The sequence below is a fragment of the Lepidochelys olivacea genome (genome assembly GCF_965140295.1).
Source record: "Lepidochelys olivacea isolate rLepOli2 genome assembly, chromosome: 14".
Classification (NCBI taxonomy): domain Eukaryota; kingdom Metazoa; phylum Chordata; order Testudines; family Cheloniidae; genus Lepidochelys; species Lepidochelys olivacea.
In genome coordinates, this window is record NC_140424.1 from 26,619,707 (window position 1) to 26,641,834 (window position 22,128).

General features: G+C 50.3%; 1 protein-coding gene across 1 annotated transcript in view; it reads left to right on the forward strand.

Moving 5' to 3' along the window:
* The first annotated feature begins 1,350 nt into the window (after positions 1 to 1,350).
* The window catches only part of GAS7 (growth arrest specific 7), a 211,528-nt gene continuing 190,750 nt past the window's right edge, over positions 1,351 to 22,128 (forward strand). Inside the window, exon 1 of the mRNA XM_084647092.1 lies at positions 1,351 to 1,542. Coding sequence (XP_084503218.1) covers positions 1,360 to 1,542 — 183 coding nt within the window. The 5' untranslated portion in view covers positions 1,351 to 1,359. The remainder of the gene's footprint in view (positions 1,543 to 22,128) is intronic.

Genomic DNA, 22,128 nt, shown 5'->3' on the forward strand with positions numbered 1-22,128 from the left:
CCCTTGAAAAAGATCCCGTGTGCTTCTTATAAGTATAATTTTTTTTGGTGGAGAATTGCAAAAGGGGGAGGGGGGATATGCACTGGGATTGTTGAAAATACTACTAAGTACTATACCATACATATAAAGTGATTGATCATTCAGGTGCACACACCCCTGTTCGTAGAAGTGTCAGGCATAGAATCATAGAATATCAGGGTTGGAAGGAACCTCAGGATGTCATCTAGTTCAATCCCCTGCTCAAAGCAGGACCAATCCCCAGATCCCTAAATGGCCCCCTCAAGGATTGAACTCAGAACCCTGGGTTTAGCAGGCCAATGCTGAAACCACTGACCTATCCTTCCGTCAACTGAGCTATCCATATCCTCCCCCCCACACACACCATGCAGTCACTCTCAGCCACTCCCATCTTCTAGACCCCTCTCCTCCCTCCCCCGGAGTCATTCTCAGAACCCCTGATACATCTGATTCCCCCTCCCCCCCAACACACACACCGTGGTGTCACTTTTAGCCACCCCAGATACATCCCATCACCCCCCTACAGACCACAGAGTCACTCACAGCTAACCCAAACCCCTTCCCCCCACACCTTTGAGTCACAGCTATTCCCACCCTGAGACACCCCCCCCACATGCCGTGGTGTCACTCCCAGCCACCACCCCCCCCAGCTTGGAGTCACAGCCATCTCCACCTGAGACACTCCCCCCCCCCCATGGAGTCACTCTCAGACACCCTCAGTACATCCCTTCACCCCCCCCACAGACCATAGTCACTCACAGCTAACCCCAACATCCCCCCACACCTTGGAGTCACTCAGCACCCTGATACATCCCATCACCGCCCCTTCCCCCCCGCCGCCACACTGTGGTGTCACTCCCCCAGCCACCCCCACCCCGACACACACACACACACACACACACCTTGGAGTCACAGCCACCCCACCCGAGACACCTCCCCCACACACCATGGAGTCACTCTCAGCGCCCCTGATACAGCCCCTCCCCCCCCGTGGTGTCACTCCCAGCCACCCCCCCCCTCCGAGACACCCCCCCAGCACACACACACTCTGGACTCATTGTCAGCCCCCCCCCCCCGAGCCAACCTCCCCACAGCTACCCCCGTTACATCCCATCACCCCCCGCTGCCCCCGCGGTGTCACCCTAGTCTCACCCGCCCCGACCCCCACCCGAGTCCCTGCCGCTCCCGGAGGCCGGGCCGGGCCCGCGGCGAGGGGCGCTGCCCGCGGGCGGCGGCCGGGCGGGCTGGGGGCGCGGCCCGGGGGCGGCTCGCGCTCGCTCGCGCTCGCTCCGCACTGGCAGCGCCGGGCGGCCGGGCGGCCGGGCAGCTCCGCGGCGCAGCATGTCGGGCTCGCGCTGCCAGACGCTGTACCCCTTCTCCGGGGAGCGGCACCGGCAGGGGCTGCGCTTCGCCGCCGGGGAGCAGCTCACGCTGCTGCAGGTGCCGGACGGCGGCTGGTGGGAAGGGCAGAAGGAGGACGGGCTGCGCGGCTGGTTCCCGGCGAGCTACGTGCAGCTGCTGGAGGTAGGAGACCGGCGGCACCGAGCGCCTGGGGCGAGAGGCTCGGGCCGCGAGGCAGGGCGGGGTGGGAAGGGAGTGTAGGATTGTGGGGAAGGGGCTCAGGAGAGGAGTTGGGGGAGTGCGGGGTTTGGGGAGCGGGGGCAAGTGCAGGGGGGCTCAGGAGAGGAGTGCGGGGCGGGGGGAAGCGGCTCGGGGGGGCCCGGGAGAGGAGTTGGGGGAGTGCGCGGTGGGGGGCTCAGGAGAGGAGTGCGGGGCGGGGGGAAGCGGCCCGGGGGGGCCCGGGAGAGGAGTTGGGGGAGTGCGCGGTGGGGGGCTCAGGAGAGGAGTGCGGGGTGGGGGGAAGCGGCTCGGGGGGGGAAGGGGCCCGGGAGAGGAGTTGGGGGAGTGCGCGGTGGGGGGGAGTGCGGGGTGAGGGGGCAAGGGGCTGGGGGGGGGGAGTGCGGGGTGAGGGGGGAAGGAGATACATGAGCATCAGACCAGGTCCTAGGAGGGAAGGATTGCACAAGTGGGGCCCTGTGATGGAGCATACATGAAAAACGCTACCTGCTGTACGAATCTGGTGGCTTCGTGCAGGTGGCTAGCTTAGGATGGAGCTGTTGCCTTCCCCAGACCCTCTGTCTGGCCATTTGCCACTGGCTCTGTTCACGCTCCCTAACCTGTGTGCAGGGCTGAGCCCTGGCAGAGCAGTGTTGCCAGCTTGTGGCCCAGGCCTTCCCAGCACTGGAGGAGAGAGGACACCTGGGGTTAAGGCTCTTGTTAAAGTTTCTAATCACCAGTTGTATCCCAACTCTACCCACACCAGTTGTGTGTTTGTTAATATCACTTTTCACAGCAAGACCTGGATAATTAAGACCTGGATGGGGTGGGGATTGAGGCAACGCGGGGGCCAAGGAAGATGGATGCAGGGCTGGGGGAGGCAGCAGAGGCCAGGTGCAATGGATGGGGGCCCCCTGCTACCGCATGGTTGGGGGGTGAGGATCGGCGGCTGGGGGTCAGCACCTGCTGCTGTGTGATCAGGGCTGGGGACCGGCACCCACTGCCATGTGGCCGGGGGTTAGCACCAAGGATTGGTGCTTGGGGTCCAGGAGCAGGAGCCTGCTGCCATGGGACTGGGGCAAGGGGTAGGCATTGGTGTCCAGGGCCAGCACCCGCTGGATCCTGGGGTTGGCGTCCACTGTCATGTGACCAGGGACAGGGATTGGTGCCTACGGCCAGCACCCGCTGGAGCCCAGGGTCGACATCCAGGAGCAGTGTCTGGTGTCAGTGGCCAGGGCTGGGGGTCGAAGTGTGTGGCCAGGGGTTGGCATGTGGGGCCAGCAGCCGCCACCAGGGGTAGCACTTGGGGTCCACACCTGCTGCCGTGCAGCCAGGGCTAGGGGTTGGGATCCAGCACTTGCTCCTGCCGGAGTCTGAGGCCGGGGATCTGCATCCAGGGCCAGCAGCCAGGGCTGGGGATCTGCACCCAGGGCCGCCAGCCGCTGGAGCCCAGGGTCAGCGACCATGGCTGGGGGTCAGAGTGTGCTGCTGTTGGACAGCACCTGGGGACAGTGACGCCATAAGTAAGAGCCAGGGATTGGAGCCTGCGGCTACACGGCCAGGGGTTGGAGCCTGAAGTCCTGTGGTTGAAGGCCAGGACTGCAAGGCCAGAGCTGGGGGTCAGAGCCCCAAACCCCGTGTCCAGAGCTGGCTGTTGGCTCCTGAAGCCCCATGGCTGGAGCCCTGGTCTGCAGCCAGGCTCCTTAAGTCCCCACCGCCCAACCACACCAGGGCTAAGGTGTGAGCCCCACTAAGTCTCCCTTCCTCCCAGGTAGAGAACTCCCTTGCTCCTTCAGCATTGTTCCCCACTTGTCTCCAGAGACGATGCAGGGTGGCGCATCCAGGAGCCACAGGGAGGGATGGAAAGGAGCCGATGCTTTGCCTCCCCCCCATCACCGCCCAGGAAACCCCCTGATGGCTGCATGTGAGAAATGCTCATTCCTTTAAAACCCTTTCACCTTTAGTATGTTCCACACCTTGCTGAAGTTACTAGTTGCCGTCACCGTGCAATGCAGTGATATCTCAGCACCCCAGTAATACAGTGCTGGGAGCTCACCAAGGGCATTTATTCAACTCACATCAGTAGTAAAGCTGTATGTCACTGTGCTTTGTATGAGGCCTTTCCTCCTGGGTTAGGGAGCCTCCCAGTTGCATCTGCTGCATAAGTATGTACCCCTCAGTGGTGAGCTTGTTCGCATCCAGATCCATGCCCTCAGGTCAGATCTGATTTGCCCTGGGTTCATTATTGTATTATATAAAGTCTTGGTGTCCATGTGACCTCCTGCTTGGTTAGAAACGTGTGTATCTTTCTCTGGCTAGTGCTGCATATGCTAACAATGACAACCCGCCACTAACACAAGAACTCTTTGGCAAATGGAAACACCCCCTTCATAGCAGGTATTTCCATCTTTGTCACTAACATTGACATTTGCTTCCACCACCCCAGATCCAAGCCATCTTCAGGGCTGTCCAGTTTTAGATTTTAGTCCTGCACTGAAAACCAGCCTCAGGCACACTTCACCACCAAGCACTCATGTTATCTGATTTGCAATAGCTGAAGAGCTGCTGAGAAATTCTGAGAGTTGTGTGTGGTGGTGTAAGTACAGGAGCTGAGTTGTGCAGCCACATGTGACCCTGGGAAGCTCCCTCCTTACCCATGGCCCTGGTGTAGAGGGTGAGCTTAGGGCAGAAGAAGGCTTGGCCCTCAGGACCACTCTCATTTATGCCAAGGACTGTGGTGGCCCCTTTGAAGGGTGTAGAGACGACATACAGTGCTTGGGCTGTGCTATGATATGTCCCCAAGAGCTGTCACCTGTTGTGTCGGATTGTTTTCTAGGAAATATTCCCCTCAGAGCTGAATAGCGATGTGATTGGGGTATAGATCGGCTTCCGTATGAGGAGAGATTAATAAGACTGGGACTTTTCAGCTTGGAAAAGAGGCGGCTAAGGGGGGAATATGATAGAGGTCTATAAAATCATGAGTGGTATAGAGAAAGTAAATAAGGAAGTGTTATTTACTCCTTCTCATAATACAAGAACAAGGGGCCACCAAATGAAATTAACAGGTAGCAGGTTTAAAACAAACACAAGAAAGTATTTTTTCACACAGTGCACTGTCAACCTCTGGAACTCCTTGCCAGAGGGTGTTGTGAAGGCCAATACTATAATGGGGTTGAAAAGGGAGCTAGATAGATTCATGGAAGATAGGTCCATCAGTGGCTATTAGCCAGGATGGGCAGGAATGGTGTCCCTAGCCTCTGTTTGCCAGAAGCTGGGATTGGGTGACAGGGCATGGATCACTTGATGATAACCTGTCTGTTCATTCCTTTTGGGGCACCTGCCATTGGCCACTGTCAGAGGACAGGATACTGGGCTTGATGGACCTTTGGTCTGACCCAGTATGGCTGTTCTTATGTCCTTGAGGTAGCAGAGCGTGCTACTCTGAATCCTATTTGTGTGTGTTTCATACATGGGGGAAGACATTTACACAATAGCAGTGTCTCAAGGGGGTTGTTTAAAAGTACATTTCAGTGTCTGCTCTTCTGATTTGTGTTTAGTCAGAAATCCCTTATATAAGAAGCAGCAGCAGCATATGCTAATTCTGCATCACTGAAAATTGTCAGCACTTTTTTATATCTACTGTCATCTCCCCTAGCTGCAAATCTTTGTATGGAGCAGAACGTGTCTTCCAACAATGCTGGAGATGGCTTGGGAAGCTGCCTTGGCCAGCAGCCAGCTCTGGACCAAGAACTGCCCCATTATTTTGCCTTCATTGGGTGGCACTTTCACACACTGATGTAAAAAGTAATACAAGGCACTTGTAAGGCCTCTGCAACCTCTTTGTTAGCTGTCTAGTGGGGAGTAACAGCATAGAGAATTTGTGTGTGGAGTGGAAAGTGCAGTGGCTACGTGGCTCCATTCCTGCCTTATGGCACTCCATATCCATCTCATTGCCCTCTGCAGCCTCAACATAGTGGCTGAGCTGCAGGTGGCCAAGGAATAGGACGTGGGAGACAGCTTCTGCCCATGACATGTGACTTAGTTACCAACATGTTTAAGACTTATGTAGGTGCCTAAGGAACAATGTGTGCTGTGTCCGGAGTCTCTGGTGCTTTGGGGCAGCAGTAACTCTCTCATCACAGTGTTTTCAATCCAGGGGCTGAAAACACCTTACTGTCAGGGAGGCCATCCATCACAGCGCGGCTGAGGGGTTTGTGGGGGACACAGGCCAGCTGAAATGTACGGCCCTGGGCCTTGACAAGAATTGCAGTCTGTCCGTGGGCTGGCTCCAGCAGGAAGTAGAAGGGAAGAGCGCAGGACCCCACTGGTCTTTCTCCTGACCTCTTTTACCAAAGACAGAGAGAGGGTGCAGGTCTGAGGGGAATATATTCAAAAGTGCCTCGTTGACGTGGGAGCCAGACTCCCACTGGCTTCCAGTGAGTCCCAGGCTCCTAAGTACCTAAGTCATTTCTGAAAATGGGTTTTGGGCTCCCAAGTCACTCAGGTGCCTTTGAAAATGTTCCACTAAGCAGCTGTCTGCATGTGCACTGAAGCAAAGCCAGCGGCCTGGCAAAGGCAGGGCCAGCCTGCCGAGAAAGGTAATCTCAACAGAAGCAGATGTCAGGAATTCAGTCCTGTCTGCCCTGCCCTGCCAGACACAAGGCACAGTAGATTTTTCTGCTAAACCCTCCAAACCTAGCATAATCCAGGCAAAGAACCAGGGGAGAATGAGCAGCCATGCTGTGCTCCTGGGACGTGTGTGCCCACTGCTATCAGACACTACAGTTTTCTGTGTCTTTTAGCAAGAAAAATGTCGGCTAAATGTCTTTATCAGAGGTGCTTTGATATCATGATGATGGGCTCGGTATAGGAACCTAAATAGCACTGAATTGACTGGATAGTTCATACAGCAAAACTTAACCTGTTCCTTCTAAAAATTCCACACGTTAAATTTCCAAAAAATTGTTACACAATATGTGCAAACGATCCAGCCAGTGGCCCAGCTTTGGGTTTCTTAGTATATTCAAAGGTTTATAGTAAGGTTTCAAACACTTTCACACCAAATCTCTTTCCAGGATGTCTTGTCCCTCTCCACCTGGGGCCAGCCCTCACTCAACCGTCTTCAGACTAATCATTATTCCTTTATTTGGATTTCTTTAAAACACCATCCCCATCCTAAGCTGGGGCCCCCTTGAAGGACAACAAAACGTTCAGACAAAACCTGCTTTATATTCAGCAGTAGCCAACATGACCTTCTACACAAAGGAACCAATAAAGAAAAAGAATCCACCCTCCCAAAAAATCCCTCTTGAGCCCGAAGAGCCCCATGAATAAAGGCGGTCCTTCCAGCATGCTCTGCTGGCTCCAGCACCATGGGTCGATGACAGACTATGCAGGGAGAAGGCTCCAATGCTGAGGGCCCCTCATGGAGAACACCTTGTTGGCAGCTCCCTCTTCCACACTGAAGGGAATCCAGTTGGAACATTCCATTATCTTCAGCAGTGGCAGGGTGGCACGGGCGGACGTGTATCTCAGGGAAGCGGAGTGGCACGGGGAGGTGTGTGGCACGGTGACATGGGGGAGGAGTATCTCAGGGAGGGCCACCTGGCCACAGGCAGTGGCAGGAGAGACAGTCTGTTTCCTCCCCTTGCTGGCAGGCTGGGGCTGGAGGAGTGGACTGTCCCTTCCTGAGTCTCTCCTGCAGACTGAGGTTACAGACAGGCCAGTAGCTGGGCCTGGCAGTGCTGTGCTGTGCTGGCTGGCTGACTGCAGGGAGCTCCTCGTCTCTGGTCTCTGTGCGGGGCAGGAGCTGGGCTATCCCAGCTGCCCTCCTGCTGTTCCAGCATCAGGGCTGTGCAAAGGGTCAGAGAGTGCTTGCAGTCTGCCTGGCTGACTTCTGCCTCTTGGTGGCTGCTGGGGTTGCTGTTTTCTCCCCTTCTCCATTGGCTGAGGGAGGAGTCTTGCTAGGATGACTGGGGGTTGCATCCCCCTCCCCTCCCGCCTGCTGCTGGGGGAAGTCAGCAGCACGGGGCTCTGTGGTAAAGCCCATGAGGCGAGTTACAGCTGCTCAAGGAGTTATTTTGGGGAAGTTCTCTGGCCTGTGCTGTGCAGGAGGTTGGACTAGTTGATCACAGTGCTCCCTTCTGGCCTTAGAGTCTATGAATGTTATTGGGTGAAGGAAAGCTCCCTCTATTGCAGTCATGAAACAGGGCTGGAGGTGAACGGAAGTACATGTAGGCTGGACTAACTACGACTAGCCTTGGCTATGCAGTGTGACTTTGGAGAATCTGGAAGACCCAGGCTTATGTGCAGTTCTGGGCAGCTGCTTTGTGTCTTGCCCTGGGCTCTGGTATTCAGCATTTTTTTTTTTACTGATCATGTGGGAAGCTAATTATCCCCTGCCAGTTTAACCTACAGAATCATAGAGGGCAGCGCACAGAAGGGGGAGTGAGGGCAGGTATATGATTGTCATTTGAACAGAACTATTATATAGAAATAAATGCAGTGACATCACTACCCATTCCAGAAGCGTTAGTTGTAGGGTTCAAGGAAATGAAAGTACTAGAAATGGAAACTCACCAGGGACTGAAATTCAGCCTGGGAATTTATGCAACAGAGATTTTCAGAATGTTGATAAAACCAAACCAAACCAAGAAAATGCTCAGCACTGGGTGATCATAGGGGAAGAGCAGTCTCTGCCCACAAAGGTGATGCTCTATGGGCTCAGAGCCTGCTGGGCTGGTTTAGTAACCAGACGGTGGCACAAGGTCAGCAGCTCCTAGGCAGCCTCAGCATAGTGATTAGCTGCTCCTGATACTACCAGCTTAAGTGAAGTTAAGCTACTTTGCTCAGTAACTGTGTGGATCTACAATTTATGTCAGGTTAGAAATACTTACATTTGGATAACCAGCTCAGTACAAGGCAAAGCGAAGCATCAGCAGAGCTGAGTTCAAATCCCTGCTATGCCACCAACTTATTTCATGAATGTGTCCAAAACACTTGAACAATCTCACTTTAATTTTTCTAAATGTAAATATGGAGGGAAATGATGCTCCGCTGCCTTTGCTTCCATTGATCTCCTACGGATTTATAAACCAAGTGCTGTATTAGTAGTAATGTTGTCGTCATGTTCTCAAAACACATGCATTCCCCTTCACTTTGATAGTACTGCAGCACTCACTTCTTGTGTTAGAAGCATAGGCAAGCCAGAGCACAATATATCAGAGTAATGTGGGGGTGGCTGGGCGTGGTGAGGGTGACTCCCAGTGCTGTCAGGAATACAGCACAGCAAACCTTTGCATGATAGCATGGGTGAGGTCTAATTAGGATTTGTAAGTGGTCGGTGACAAGTCATAGGTGTTTTTGCAATGGCATTCTTGGATTTAACTGAAGATTTTATAGTATATAAATCAGAGCTATTGAAGTGTGATAGGAATACTAGCATACAGCAGCATCCCAGCCATGTAGTGGGTATGCTGCAGACCCCAGGAAAATGTGCAAGGGTTTGTTTAGAGGAAGCACAGTCCACTAGGAAGCAATGCCTGTAGTTAAGATTGCACAAGCATTTCCATTGTATGGGTCTTTCCCCAATATCTTTAACTTTAATCTTTCCGTCTGAAACTTTGCACATTGATCACAAACGATTCAGAGGCTCTCATGTTCAAAGACAGTGGGAAAATGCTGTTTTGCCATTACAAAAACAGTGTTTGCTCCGTATTTTTAAGGGTCTAAGGCCCCAGTAGGACATGACAGACATGTGACACATTTCTACAGTTATGGTTCCCATGTCATAGATGTGGCTAGCACTGACCTGGTGAAAATTGGTTTGGTTTGGCTGAGTTACATTGGTTAGTTAGGTACCATGTGCATCAACACTGGCTGTTGTTACACTACAATAGAGTACTGGGCACTGACCCATTGACTTTGCGTGCATGTGCCTATGTACTCCAGGTGAACAGATCCGTGAACAAATATGAAGGGGCTTCTACATGCTGAGTGGAGGTCTCTTTGGGAGACTGCTTATTCCTTCTGTATGAGGTGAGAGCTCTGCAGGAGCCTGGGTTCGTGTGTGCAGAGCTTGTGTAGGTGACAAACTACTGCTCTGTTGCAAATAGTTGCACACGGTGGAATTTATTTCTTTATTCACTTTTGTAAACACATTAAGAAACTCCATTCAAAAACTACATGAACATTAAGATTGCAAAGTGACACACTTGAAAGTCCGGAAATGGCAAAGATCACTTCTGCAGCCTCAATTCTGCTACTTGTGTGTATGTATTAGGATTAGGGTGCAGTCTTTAAATAACTTGATCAGAGACTATTTTTTCCGACCAGATCGACCTGTCTCACTCATGTGGAGTTTGTGTTGCAGTGAGGCTGGGATCCAGAAGAATACTCCCTCATTCAGCAAGGGTCAGTGAATGAGATAAGGTTCCATTTGGCTGCTGCCTCATTCAGTGCAGTAGGCTGGTGGTATATGGTGGCTACACATTGGACAATAAGTGTACAGATAAACCTGCCGCAGTCTCTGAGCTGTGTTTCTCTTGTTCACTGAATGAGGCAGAAGAAACTAGTATGTGGTCATGCAATTCAAGACTGTATCATCACGTACATATACAAAGTGGCAAGGGCAACTCTATTGCTGGCCTGTCCTAACTTTGAGTGTCTGAAATTGCAACTTTAACAGCATTAATTGCATTTAGCTATCTATATGTGTAGCGCCCCAGTCCACCCAATTACCTCCTTTAGTGCCCATCTCCTTACTGCTTTTGATGGACAGGTCTGGGTTCATCTGGATCCCACCTCGAGTTCAGCAGGGTGTAATTTCCTTATTTTCTTCCCATGTGAACATATTTGGTGATGCCTCCACCCCCGTCGCTCCTTTCTGGCAGGGTCACCGGGGCAGGTTGGAAGAAAAATTGTAATTGCAGGTTACCCCCTGCTTTCATGCCACATAGTTAAAGACTCCCAAGAAATAACACCAACACACACAATATATTCAATAGAGTAATTATAATAAATGGGTGGTAAATATAACACAACAGGGTAAAACACAAGTCTCAGGGTCACTGGTGCCCACACTGTTAAAACCCATGAATTTCCCCAGTCATGTGATCTGAGATAGCCAGAGTAAATTTCAGTGTCCGATTGATATGCATCGTTGGAGGGATCCTTGAATGACCTGTGCCAAAGATATCTTCTGTAGTAGCAATAAGCAACTTGGGTGACTTGGTTCAGTCCTGCCCAAGGACTCGCAAGTGGGATAAGAGGGTGAGCCCCTCTGCAGGTTTAATAGGCAGCAGGTAATGAAATCCCCAAACCCTTTTCTCTGGTCTGAGGATACAGGAGCAGGGGTCTCGCAAACAATTCCCCTGACTAGCTAAGTGAAAGATGGTGCACTCAAAACTCCCTGAGTGATCCTTGGGTTCAGAGATGGCTCTGGACTCTTCAGCCACTGATGATCACAGCTGGCAGGTGTCCTCTTCATTCAGGAATCAGGCTGCTTCTGTTCCCAAGGTTTCCCCTCTCCACAAAGGGGTGCAGGGCTCAGGTAGTAATGACAATAACTCTGCTAAAACTGCTCACTCCCGACTCCTACCCCAGCACTCAGCCACATGCCCGGCAGGCAGGCAGCCCTGAGCTGGCACCAGAGCAGCACTTGTCATGTGGTGATGGGTTTATCTAGGCACTGGAGGGCCACTCCCCTGGCTGGGGGGGAGTTTTCCAAACAAAACTCTGTACACTGGGTGTTACCTTGAACAGGGAAAGGACCCAGCTAACGGGTTGCTGCCCAGCACCCAGAGGCTGGTTCTCAGGGGACCCTGATGCACCCTGGGACTCACCTGCTCACCCACAGCCAGTCCTGCCCTTTCAGTGGCTGGCTCCATACCCCACAAAATGGGTATTCCTCTCTTCCAGTGCTCCTGGGGATGGGCGTCTCTTTGAGGACCTGCCTGTTGGGCAGGATAGCTCTTCTTCCCAGGCTTTTACTTGTCAATCATTCAACTCTAACCCCCCACCCAGACACTGGCCCGCCTCTGAGCAGGCAGCTGGTGACCATCCAGGCACCCTACCACGCTCCCCTGAGGTGACAGGGCCCCTGTCACTCTGACTTGCGGCTCTCCTCTGTCCCTCTTGGTTGCCCAGTAGACTGAGTCCGCTCTTGGCCCCCTGCCACCCAGTGACAGTGGACTACCAGCACACACAGACCCCGGGAAGCTCCTTGGGAATTTGTATTTCAGGTGGTGTGTAAATAAAGCTTTAGGGAGGACGGGAGCTGCTCGGTACTGATGAATTCTGAAAGTCTGGCCACTCCTTTTTGGTGCAGTCGGTTGGAATTTGGTGGGGTTTTGCTTTCTGGAGTCCTTTGATTTATATTTTAAATAACTGGCCAATCAGCATTAATGAGATGTAGTAGTCATAAACTATACTACTGCTTTGATCCCTCCCCCGGCTGTTTGCTTAGGTGAGCATTTATTTAGTTTGCACAGCAATGACATGTTATCAGGGCCCTACTTTCCTAAGTATGCACTTATACAGGGCTTGTTTTTATTAGAGCGTGGTGCTTTGGACTGTGCTGACTGCTCTCAACTGACACTCTCGTTGAGATTGCAGAGGTAAGCTGTTCTTTTAATAGGGCAAGCTCCCATACTTGTGGTTTTAACTCTGCATTACAGCAGCATGGCATAATAACCAGTTTTTATGGGAATCTTTGGGAATTTTGCATTTGTTTTCACTGTGGACAGAATCAGGGCTGTAACTGAGTATGGTGAGGGAGTCATAGATTGTGTGTTATGGATTTCTGTACATCTGTCTGTTTGCAGTAAGGTGTGGGGCATGGGGAACACAACTGCTGAGCATGAGCTTATTCATTCAGCACTGCTGATTTGCACCTCAGGGCCAGCGGCTGTTCAGCTGCTCACTGCACCTACTTGCTGCCATTGTGGAGTAGCATACCACAGCGACATGTGTTTATCTTGAAAAATAAATGTATGATTTAATGGAGCTGGAATTTTTATGTTTTGCCACTGTGCGGCTGAGTGTAAAACATTACCTGGTAAAGGGTCATTGTGCAAGAAGCTTTGTATGTGTGAGAGACCTGGGATGATAGCTACCAGGGCAATGCTGATGGATGTGCTTGCAGGTCCAGCTGAGGCCAGCTCTTCACTACACACTTCTGCTGGCACAGCTCTGTCAGGCGGAGAACCCCTAGTGTAGATGCAATTATAGCAACAAAACTGCCTCTTTATAGCTTGTTTTGCTCAGGGGACTGGAATAAATTTATCAGTAAAAAGCAGAGTTTTCTAGGTGTGGTGTTCTGTCCCATCTAGTGGCACCAAGACCACTTAGAGAGCAATTAATGAGTCTGCCCTACGGCTTAGCTAAGGGCCATGTGGCTTTTAGCTCATGTGGTAGAGGCTCACGCACTAAACTCCAGAGATCCCAGGTTCAATCCCTCCTGCTGACAACCAGGGTTTGTTGGAGTTATACTGGTATAAAATACAAGCACTTTGCTGGCACAGTACAGCTGTACTGGCAAAGCTCTCCTAGTAACGATAAATATATAATTTATATAAGGAAAAAAGTCCTTTGGCCAGTATAACTTATACCAGTTCCCTGAACGAAATAAGCTATGCTGGTAAGAAGACACGTCGGGTATGTCTACACTTAAAATGCTACAACGGCTCAGCTGCAGCGCCTCAGTGTACGACCTATTCTGGCTCTCCCGTCAGCTTAGGTACTCCACCTCCCCGAGAGGCGGTAGCTAGGTCAACAGAAGATTTCTTCTGTCAACCTAGTGCTGTCTACACTAGGGGTTAGGTCAGCATTAGCTGTGTCTCTCGGGGGGTGGATTTTTCACATCTCTGAGGGACGGAGCTATACTGATGTAAGCAGTGATGAGCTGCCAAAATCTTAACAACTGGTTCCCTCCTCACCCTACGAGGGGGTCGTTGCCCACCCCTGCCCCCCGGGACTCCTGCCCCATCCAACTCCCCGCGTTCCTTGATGCCCCCCCCCCGAACCCCTGCCTCATCCACCCCGTCCCCTGACTGCCCCCAGAACTGGGCAGGAGGGTCTCGTGGGCCATGGTAGTGGGTGCCCACTCTACCCCTAAGAGCCAAAGGGACCTGCAAGGGGGTGAGGTGGGGAGTCCTGGGGATGCTTACCTGGAACAGCTCCCAGAAAGCATCTGGCAGGTCCCTCTGGCTCCTAGGGGTGGAGTAGCTTAGCTAGGGGGGAGCAGGGGGAGCAGCCGCTTCCCCCACTGATCACATCAAAAGTGGTGCCTTAGGCGCCAACTCCACGGGTGCTCTGGGGCTGGAGCACCCATTGGGAAAATTTGGTGGGTGCAGAGCACCCACCGGCAGCTCCCCGCCCCGTGCCTGGCCCCAGCTCACCTCCGCTCTGCCACCTCCCCTGAATGCACCACCCCGCTCTGCTTCTCCGCCCCTCTCCCCCGGCTTCCCGTGAATCAGTTGTTCGGCGGGAAGCCTGGGAGGGCTGAGAAACAGGCGGCGGCTTCACACTCAGGCTGAGGGTGGCAGAGGTGAGCTGGGGCGGGGAGCGGTTCCCCTGCGCCGCCACCCCCCCGGGGTTACCTGCTGCAGCGCGGGCGGCCCTCCTCGCGCCCCCCAGCCCCAGTTCACCTCCACCTCCCTGGGCCTGAGTGCGAAGCTGCCGTCTGCTTCTCAGCCTGCCCCGGCTTCCCGTGCAAACAGCTGATTCGCGGGAAGCCTGGGGGGTGGGGGTGGAGAAGCAGAGCGGGGCGGTGCGTTCAGGGGAGAAGGCAGAGGCAGAGCAGAGGCGAGCTGGGGCCGGGGGTGGGGCGGGGAGCTGCCGGTACGTGTTCTGCACCCACCAAATTTTCCCCTTGGGTGCTCCAGCCCTGGAGCACCCATGGAGTCGGCGCCTAAGGCGCCACTTTTGGCCGGTTAAATTTAGAAGCCCTTGCGGAACAACTGGTTCTAAAAGAGCTTCTAAATTTAACAACTGGTTCTAGTGAACTGGTGGGAACCGGCTCCAGCTCACACTAGATGTAAGTTCCTAGTGTAAACCAGGCCATATGCACCAGGGCTATGTCAGCAAAACCTCACCCCGCAGTGGACATAGGTATGCCAGCAAAACTTTTCTGTGGAGACCAGGCCTAAATTATACATCTTACAAAATAAAAAGCACTTGGATAAAGCAGCCTAGAATCCAAAGGCTAGACCTGGGACTGAGCACTTCAGCTAGACGATAAAGAGACCTCTGCACCTGGTTCCTCCATTGGTTGGATCATAGCTATCTTTGGTCCTAAGAGTACAGGCTTCCATTGATGATCAGAGCAGAGAACTGAACACTGATCCTAGTGGTATCTCAGATTGTTTTGTAATTTAGCATCTTGAATGCTAGATGATAACACCTAGGGGGCATAGGAGCTAGTAATCTGTATTTTGTAGCAAGGCAGAGGTACATAGTGTATAGGAACAAGGGAGTATCCTTTGGAATAGTTTGTGAGCCCTCTAGTGGCCCTTGGCAAGAACTGGTAGTAATCACTGTCCATTCCCAGAAAACCATTTTTATGGCTTGGCTGCTGTAAGAAGAAGCTTTAGTCTTGTCTGAAGGCGCCCGAAGCCAGCTCATGCAGCAGTGTGTGTGTATCAAGGCCAGGCATGCTGCACACATTTAGTAAACATGGCACTTTGGGTTGCACTGTGCCCGTGCAGTTCCGTTATATCTTGTGTTGTGTACACAAGAACTGGCAATGAGGATGGGGTCCTAATAACTGAATACTGAAACAGAGAGTGACTGCAAAGGCCTAGGGAATGTAAGAAGGAAACAGCAGCTTGGAACACTGGAACCATCAGTAAACTCCTCATTTAGGAAAAATAGAAAAAGGGTTAAAACATCTGGCTGTTTGAGGGAAATGGGCTTGTTTGATAAGTCACGTATTGAGGACTGGTTTACTTCTGTCAAGAGACTGGCACCGTGTACAATCAATAACAGTATAATTGAGGAGAAAAAGATGGTGGCTTTCACTATGTGTAACGCGGGCTAAACTTTGTAACTTGCTTGTCATGCTTTCCATTGGAAGTGGCAGATAAGAGTACTGGAGTGGAACCAGAGACTGTCTGTATGACACAAACCGAAACCTTGCTAGTGACAACTGCCATGGTCCAATGTAACTGTAAAATGACCTAGTGCTGGCTCAAGACCATGACATTATGATGAATGGATGGCCTGACGCACACAAACAACTGTTTCCATCAGACGTTGCTCCAGAAGAGCAGGTAAGTGTATCTCAAGGGTGCCTGCTGTGTGTCACTAGAGTGGTTATTCCTATGTAGCTCCAGTCCCATGTTCTCCAAAAATTATACATAGGCCAGTTGGGAGTTGTAACAATGGAAGTCCTGGCCAGAGGTTTTGTGTCCTGGCCAGGGATTGGTTCACAAACAGGAATTAGCAAACACTGTTAAGGTTGTCAGCAAGTACAACACATAACTAAACAAGCTCTGTTGGATCATTAGGAGTGGCCAGGTGCTCCAGGGCAGTGAATCCACATAGATTGTGCTGGACTGTTTATGGAACAAATGTTTTTGTTTGCAATAGTTGCCTATTTTAAATGGCCTGAAATATTCTGTTTGAATTCCACTGGTTCTTTGCTGATGGCGGAAGTATTCAGACTCTTGTTTTCATGGATGAGGGTTTCTGAACAGATTGTAAGTGACAAAGGAACTAATTCACATCCACAGAGTTTCAGCTGTTTGTCAAAGGAAATGGTATTGACCATGTCACATCAGCTCCTCAACATCCTGCCACAAATGGGTTAGTAGAGGAAAGATTTATCCAAACATTCAAGCAACTGATTTGGGCAGGGTAAGGTAACTTACAACACAAGGTTATAGGAATGCAACCCATGCTACTACAAATCAGATGCCAGCTATGTTGTTTATAGGATATAATTTAGGGGTCGCTGGGACTTGTTTAAGCCTCATCTACAGAGAGACACTGGTAAGAAGCAGGGTGATTGCACAGATTTCACGAAGGAGAAAAGGTCTCAGAAAGAGATGAGCAAAATAATTAATGGCAACGTGGACTTCTGGAGGATTCTTTTTGAGATGGGATGAACAGTCCTGCACATGGGATCCAGGCAAGGCTGCACGTTGATTTATATAATGGCAGTAGGATATTGTTTGTATTGTCTCACTCGTATTTGTTATGCTTGATAACACCTTGTTTCAGGGGTGCTGGAACAATTTGTGTAATGGGGGTGCCGAGAGCCATTGAACCAAACTGTATAGCCTGTATATGATGGAAACCACTTCAAGTTGGGGTGCGGGAGCACCCCGAGTTCCAGCACCTAGGCCTTGTTTGCTCTTTGGATTGCAGCTGCACAGGTCTTTGTTGAACCATGTACAAAGATTCCCAGGTCTTTTTTTGAATTGGTATAGTTTAGAAACCCAGTAAGGTGTCTGAGTAGTTCAAGTTTTCCCTTTCATGTCCCTTTATCACGATTGAATTTAGTTTTCCATCATGTTGCCCATTCACCTAGAAGTACAGAAAAGTGGAGTTGGAAAGAGGTCATCTAGTGACCTGCTCTGGGGCAGGATTAAGTGTTCCTGGGCCATTCCTGACAGCTGTTTCTTTAACATGTTCCTAAACCCCTCCAAGGATGGTGATTCCACATAACCTCCCTAGGTAGCATGTTCCAGTGCTTAACTATCCTTAGAAGTAGAAAGTTTTTCCTAATATCCAACCTAAATCTCCCTTGTACAATTCCTGCAGTCTCTGAGGTGAAATGACGAGGGTTTGGCCTAGAAGCAGCAGCCCCAGGATTTGGCAGGACACTGGCTGCAGCGGGAGATGGAGAGAGAGGCATGTGAGGTGGTTGGGAGGGTAACAGAGCTGTGTGGTGGAGCTCACTGCGTTGCGAAATGGCAGGAGTCTCAGTGTGTTCGGTTTGTGGCAGCAGTGGGACATGCAGGAGATGTGAGACTGAACACAGGGAGAGCCGTGACTTTAAGGATGAACAAACATGTCACTAAGGAAGGAACAGCCCAAAGCTGGGCTGATGAATTCAGTGCTGTTCACTCTCCCCGAGAAAGATGTCTGGGGCTTCCAATTTTTTTTTTTTTTAAAAGTCAGTTGAAGAAATCTTTCCAGCACATGACTGGATGATTTCAAGTTTGCCAATGCAATTGACTGCCTGAGCAGCAGATTTGCTTCCCCTGCACCAGCTGTTTTATAATAGGACTAACTCATTATCTAAAGCCAAGTAATCACTTTCAATAGCAAGATTTAGATGAGAGCCCATGATTTACCCTTCTGCAGTATGTGCCACTGGCATTCACAGCGGTAATCCCACTGTCGGATTGGGTTTCTGCTCTCAGCACTGCTCAGATATACCTTTGTGAGTCTGGATAATTGCTTTGGGAAGCCACCGCTATGGCATGCATGTGCCAGGAGGGTTAGTGATAATTCTCCAGACTCTGGATGGGGGTGTAGATAATGCGGCAGATATGGCCTCTCAGGCAGCAGGCCTGGCAGGGTTCATGCAGGCACCATGCTGTAATCAATAGGTGCATGTTTAACAGCAGGGCCACAAGGAAGTGTGCTGTTCTGAGGCGCTCTGAGGAAAAGGGTGGGCTGCACATACCTGAGCAATGCCAGCCTCCAGCAAGCAGCTGTTATTCATTTGAAGGGAGGTGAGTTAATTGAGCTGAGGGGCCTTTCCTCTGAGCAGATCAGTCAGCCTTCTCTGTGTCTCCTGATCAGACTCTGGGCTCCAAAGTCTTTGAACAATAGGGCAGGCTGCCACCTGGATCTGGGTTGTTTTCTGATCCTGCGGCTTTTGTTCCAAAGGGCTTTGAACTAGTGGAAATGACTCTGTCTTTTACTAGCTTTGCCCCTGGTGTTCATATGTGTTCTCTGTGTCCTAGTGGTGCCGTGGGTACTCAAGGCACAGGCAGTGTCAGAGAGAAGGGAACAGTGGGATAGGACAGGAGCAATGGCTGTTGTTGCCATTTCCTATGGCAGCCCAGGGCCCACACCAGACTTCTACACTCATCAGCCACCCAGTCAACAGCGGCCTGTGTTCTGAAAAGTAAGCCTGGATTAAAGAATTTTGGGGCTGTGTGCACCATGGAAATCGGGGATGTTGTATTAATTTAGATGGACTAAATGGGCCCGAAGAGTCACAAGTGTTAACATGATGCTTTCACTGTCTTAACATTAAACAGTTTTAAACAAGGTTTGGGATTTGGTCTACAGAGACCTCTGCCTGCTCAGGACTGGTGAGACACCAAGTCCAGCTGCATGGGATCGGGGTGGGGGAAGACTTTTACCATGAATGCCTGGGATTCCATTGGCAAGAAATTCTTTGCTTCTGTGATTCTGATGAACAAAAGCCATCACTCCAGACAGGAATCTGCTGCAGGTTATCAAGGGGAGGTGCTAATGTTCCCACAGGCCAGACCTGGTCTGAAGAGACAGAAGAGAGACTGGGTGATCCCTCCAGTAAGGGTTCCTGAAAATGAGAGGGGCCTGTTCCCTAAAAATCTGGTTCAGATCAAATCCAATATGGATAAAGGGACTGAGGTCTTCTCCAGCATCACAGGGCAGGAGTGCAGATACCCTCCCAGAGGCATAGTTTTCATCGAGGAAGAGATGGGCTGAGTGAGGGTTGAACAGAGAAGACACAAATACTGTGACAAGCACATCCCTTGAACCTTTTACTAAATATACAGAAAAGAGGGAAAAATAGCTAAAGCCTTTGAAATGTAAAGTAAGGCTTTTATTTTAACAATCTCCCTTATTCCCTTTCCTTTTATCTGGAGAGAGCCTTTTGAAGGGACCTCCCATGTTTGACAGTCTCTTAGATTGTAATAACTGTCCTTTTGGGAAAAAGAGAAGAAGTTAGTTGAGATGGGCTGGGGCTGCTATTGCTACTGCTGTTGAAGTCCAGTCATAGAATCATAGAATCTCAGGGTTGGAAGGGACCTCAGGAGGTCATCTAGTCCAACCCCCTGCTCAAAGCAGGACCAATCCCCAATTTTTGGCCCAGAACCCTAAATGGCCCCCTCAAGGGCTTCACAACCCTGGGTTTAGCAGGCCAATGCTCAAACCACTGAGCTATCCCTCCCCCAGTCACGTTTCCCAAAAGACAAAACCAGACAAACACACACGAAACAGGACAGAAAAGAACAGCAAAGAGAGAAAATGCAGCTTCTGTCTCTGGTGCTGACTCCCACCTGCAGCCTCACTGCTGGAAAACCACAGGCCCAGCACATGGGCTTATCAGCCACTCCCAGACCTGGCAAACTTGTTCCAGCATCTTTTAGCTGCCTCTTTCTGGTCACAGGCTTTTACAGCAGTGTTGCAAATCACACCGATTTGGACAACTAAGCCAGGTCACATCCCAGGCAGTTGTTGGGATTTAGCTGGAGCTAGTAGATGTGGTAATGTCATCTGGGCCCCTCTCTTGGCCCAGACTGATCAGCACATTTCTCAGGATCAGGATGACGAAGGCCCAATAATGTTATGGTAGATCCCAGAGTCATAGGAGGTGGCGGGAATGGCAGCCATGATGGAGAAGCTTGCTCCTTCTCCTTCTTTCAGTCAGCAATTATTGTGCTCGCTTCTGTCCATCCATAATTTCCCTCCAAAGGGAGGGCTCCAAAAGGGAGTGACAGGTGGAACAGCTCATCCCCTTGTTGTTTTGTTCACCAGGTAGGCCTAATTTTTAACACAACAATTTTTGTCCATTAATTTCTGGACCCACACTTCTCCTGTTTACCTAGAATGATCTTAACACTGGTATTGGGTTATATCAGGAGGCCTTCCATCGGGACTAATTCAGTCTTTTTGTCTCCCTTTTACACCTTCTAGTTATAGGTCACGGTGACATTTTATGAACTTTATCCACTTTTCCTCAGTTAAGCTCACAAGTGGGCTAAATTTTTAGGCCCAATTATTACAACAGGCCCCCCTCTCACCTTTGTTAAATTAGACAGAGCATGTGATGCACAAGACAGTCTCTGCCCTAGGCAAAACTTCGGTATGCTGCCTGTTAGAGAGCTTATTCCTTCACTCTCCCACTTCCCTGGTCCTTCTCGCATGAACAGAGAGCAACAATACCCGAAGTCCGAAGGTGCAAACAATTCGATGTTTATTGGGGTGAACTTCCAGAAAGCTTAAATATAAGTTCCTTTTTCCTTATTTTCGAATCCCAACTTACTTCCTGTTTGCCCCTAATTTATATAGTAATATTCTTAGCTATACCTTAACCAATCATTCTACTGAAATTTAACTAACCAATCCTAACATATTGTAACATGATTAGCTAACCAATTATATCCCACCATCTTAATTAGTTTACACCCAGCAAAATTAATTATACAGCAGACAGAAACAATCACAGAACCAGACAGAGACCATGCCAATAAACAATAGCAAAGTGGGAACTATAATGACAAAACAATACAGAAGTGAGGATTTCACAACTACATCTATAAAGACATAAGAGTTTCCCAGCTGTGTCTATTGATAAGTGAGTTCTTACCAGACAGAAAACTATCAACCTCAATTTCCTTTTACATCTTCTAGGCACTTCCCTTTCTCTGGAGGTGATAGGCACTATCAGGACAGGATTGTATTCCTAACAGCCCAATAGCACTTTTCTTTCAATGTGACTACTTTGGATTGTGAGGATGTGACCGGTCGCTTCCCAGCTTATGGCTGCCTCTGTCGCTTAGCCAAAGAACAGGGCCTCAGACTGTCACAGTAAGAGAAGGACCTTATACTGGCAGACAGTGATTTTGATTCTTTCTTTTATACCTCTAACTAGCCAAGTGATAAGAATACACCTAAATTCTTAAAGTACAGGCCTTTACAGACCGGCCTGAATATCTATATCCTAACACTGCCCCCCTCCAATTCCGTAGAACAGAGGTTTTCAACTGGTGAATGCATTAAACTTTTGGGGAGGAGCACAGCAAGCCTTCTGATGGTTATGGTAGAAGTGGAGAAGCCAAGCACCAGGTCACAGTTCCATTCACTCAGGTTTGGCTCAGCCACCCCCAAACCCATGGTCAGGACTGGGGTGCGACTGGGCCAAATTTGAGTGAGTGGCATTGTGACCTGGTGGACCACCCCAATCAATTTGTAACAATGAACAATCAATTTGTAAGCACCTAGAAAATAATAAGGTGATAAGTGACAGTCAACATGGATTTGTCAAGAACGAATTGTGTCAGTCCAACATAATATCCTTCCTTGATAGGGTAACACAGCTTGTGGATGTGGAAGCAATAGATGTGATATAGCTCAACTTTAGTAAGGCTTTTGGTATGGTCTCACATGACCTTCTCATACACAAACTAGGGAAACAAAGCCTAGACTAACCTACTATAAGGTGCTCAACTGGTTGGCAAATAGTACTCAGAGAATAGTTATCAATGGTTCACAGTCAAGCTGGAAGGGCATATTGAGTGGGGTCCTGCAGGGATCTGTCCTGGGTCCAGTTCTGTTCAGTCTTCATAAATGATTTGGATAAAGGCATAGAGAGTACACTTC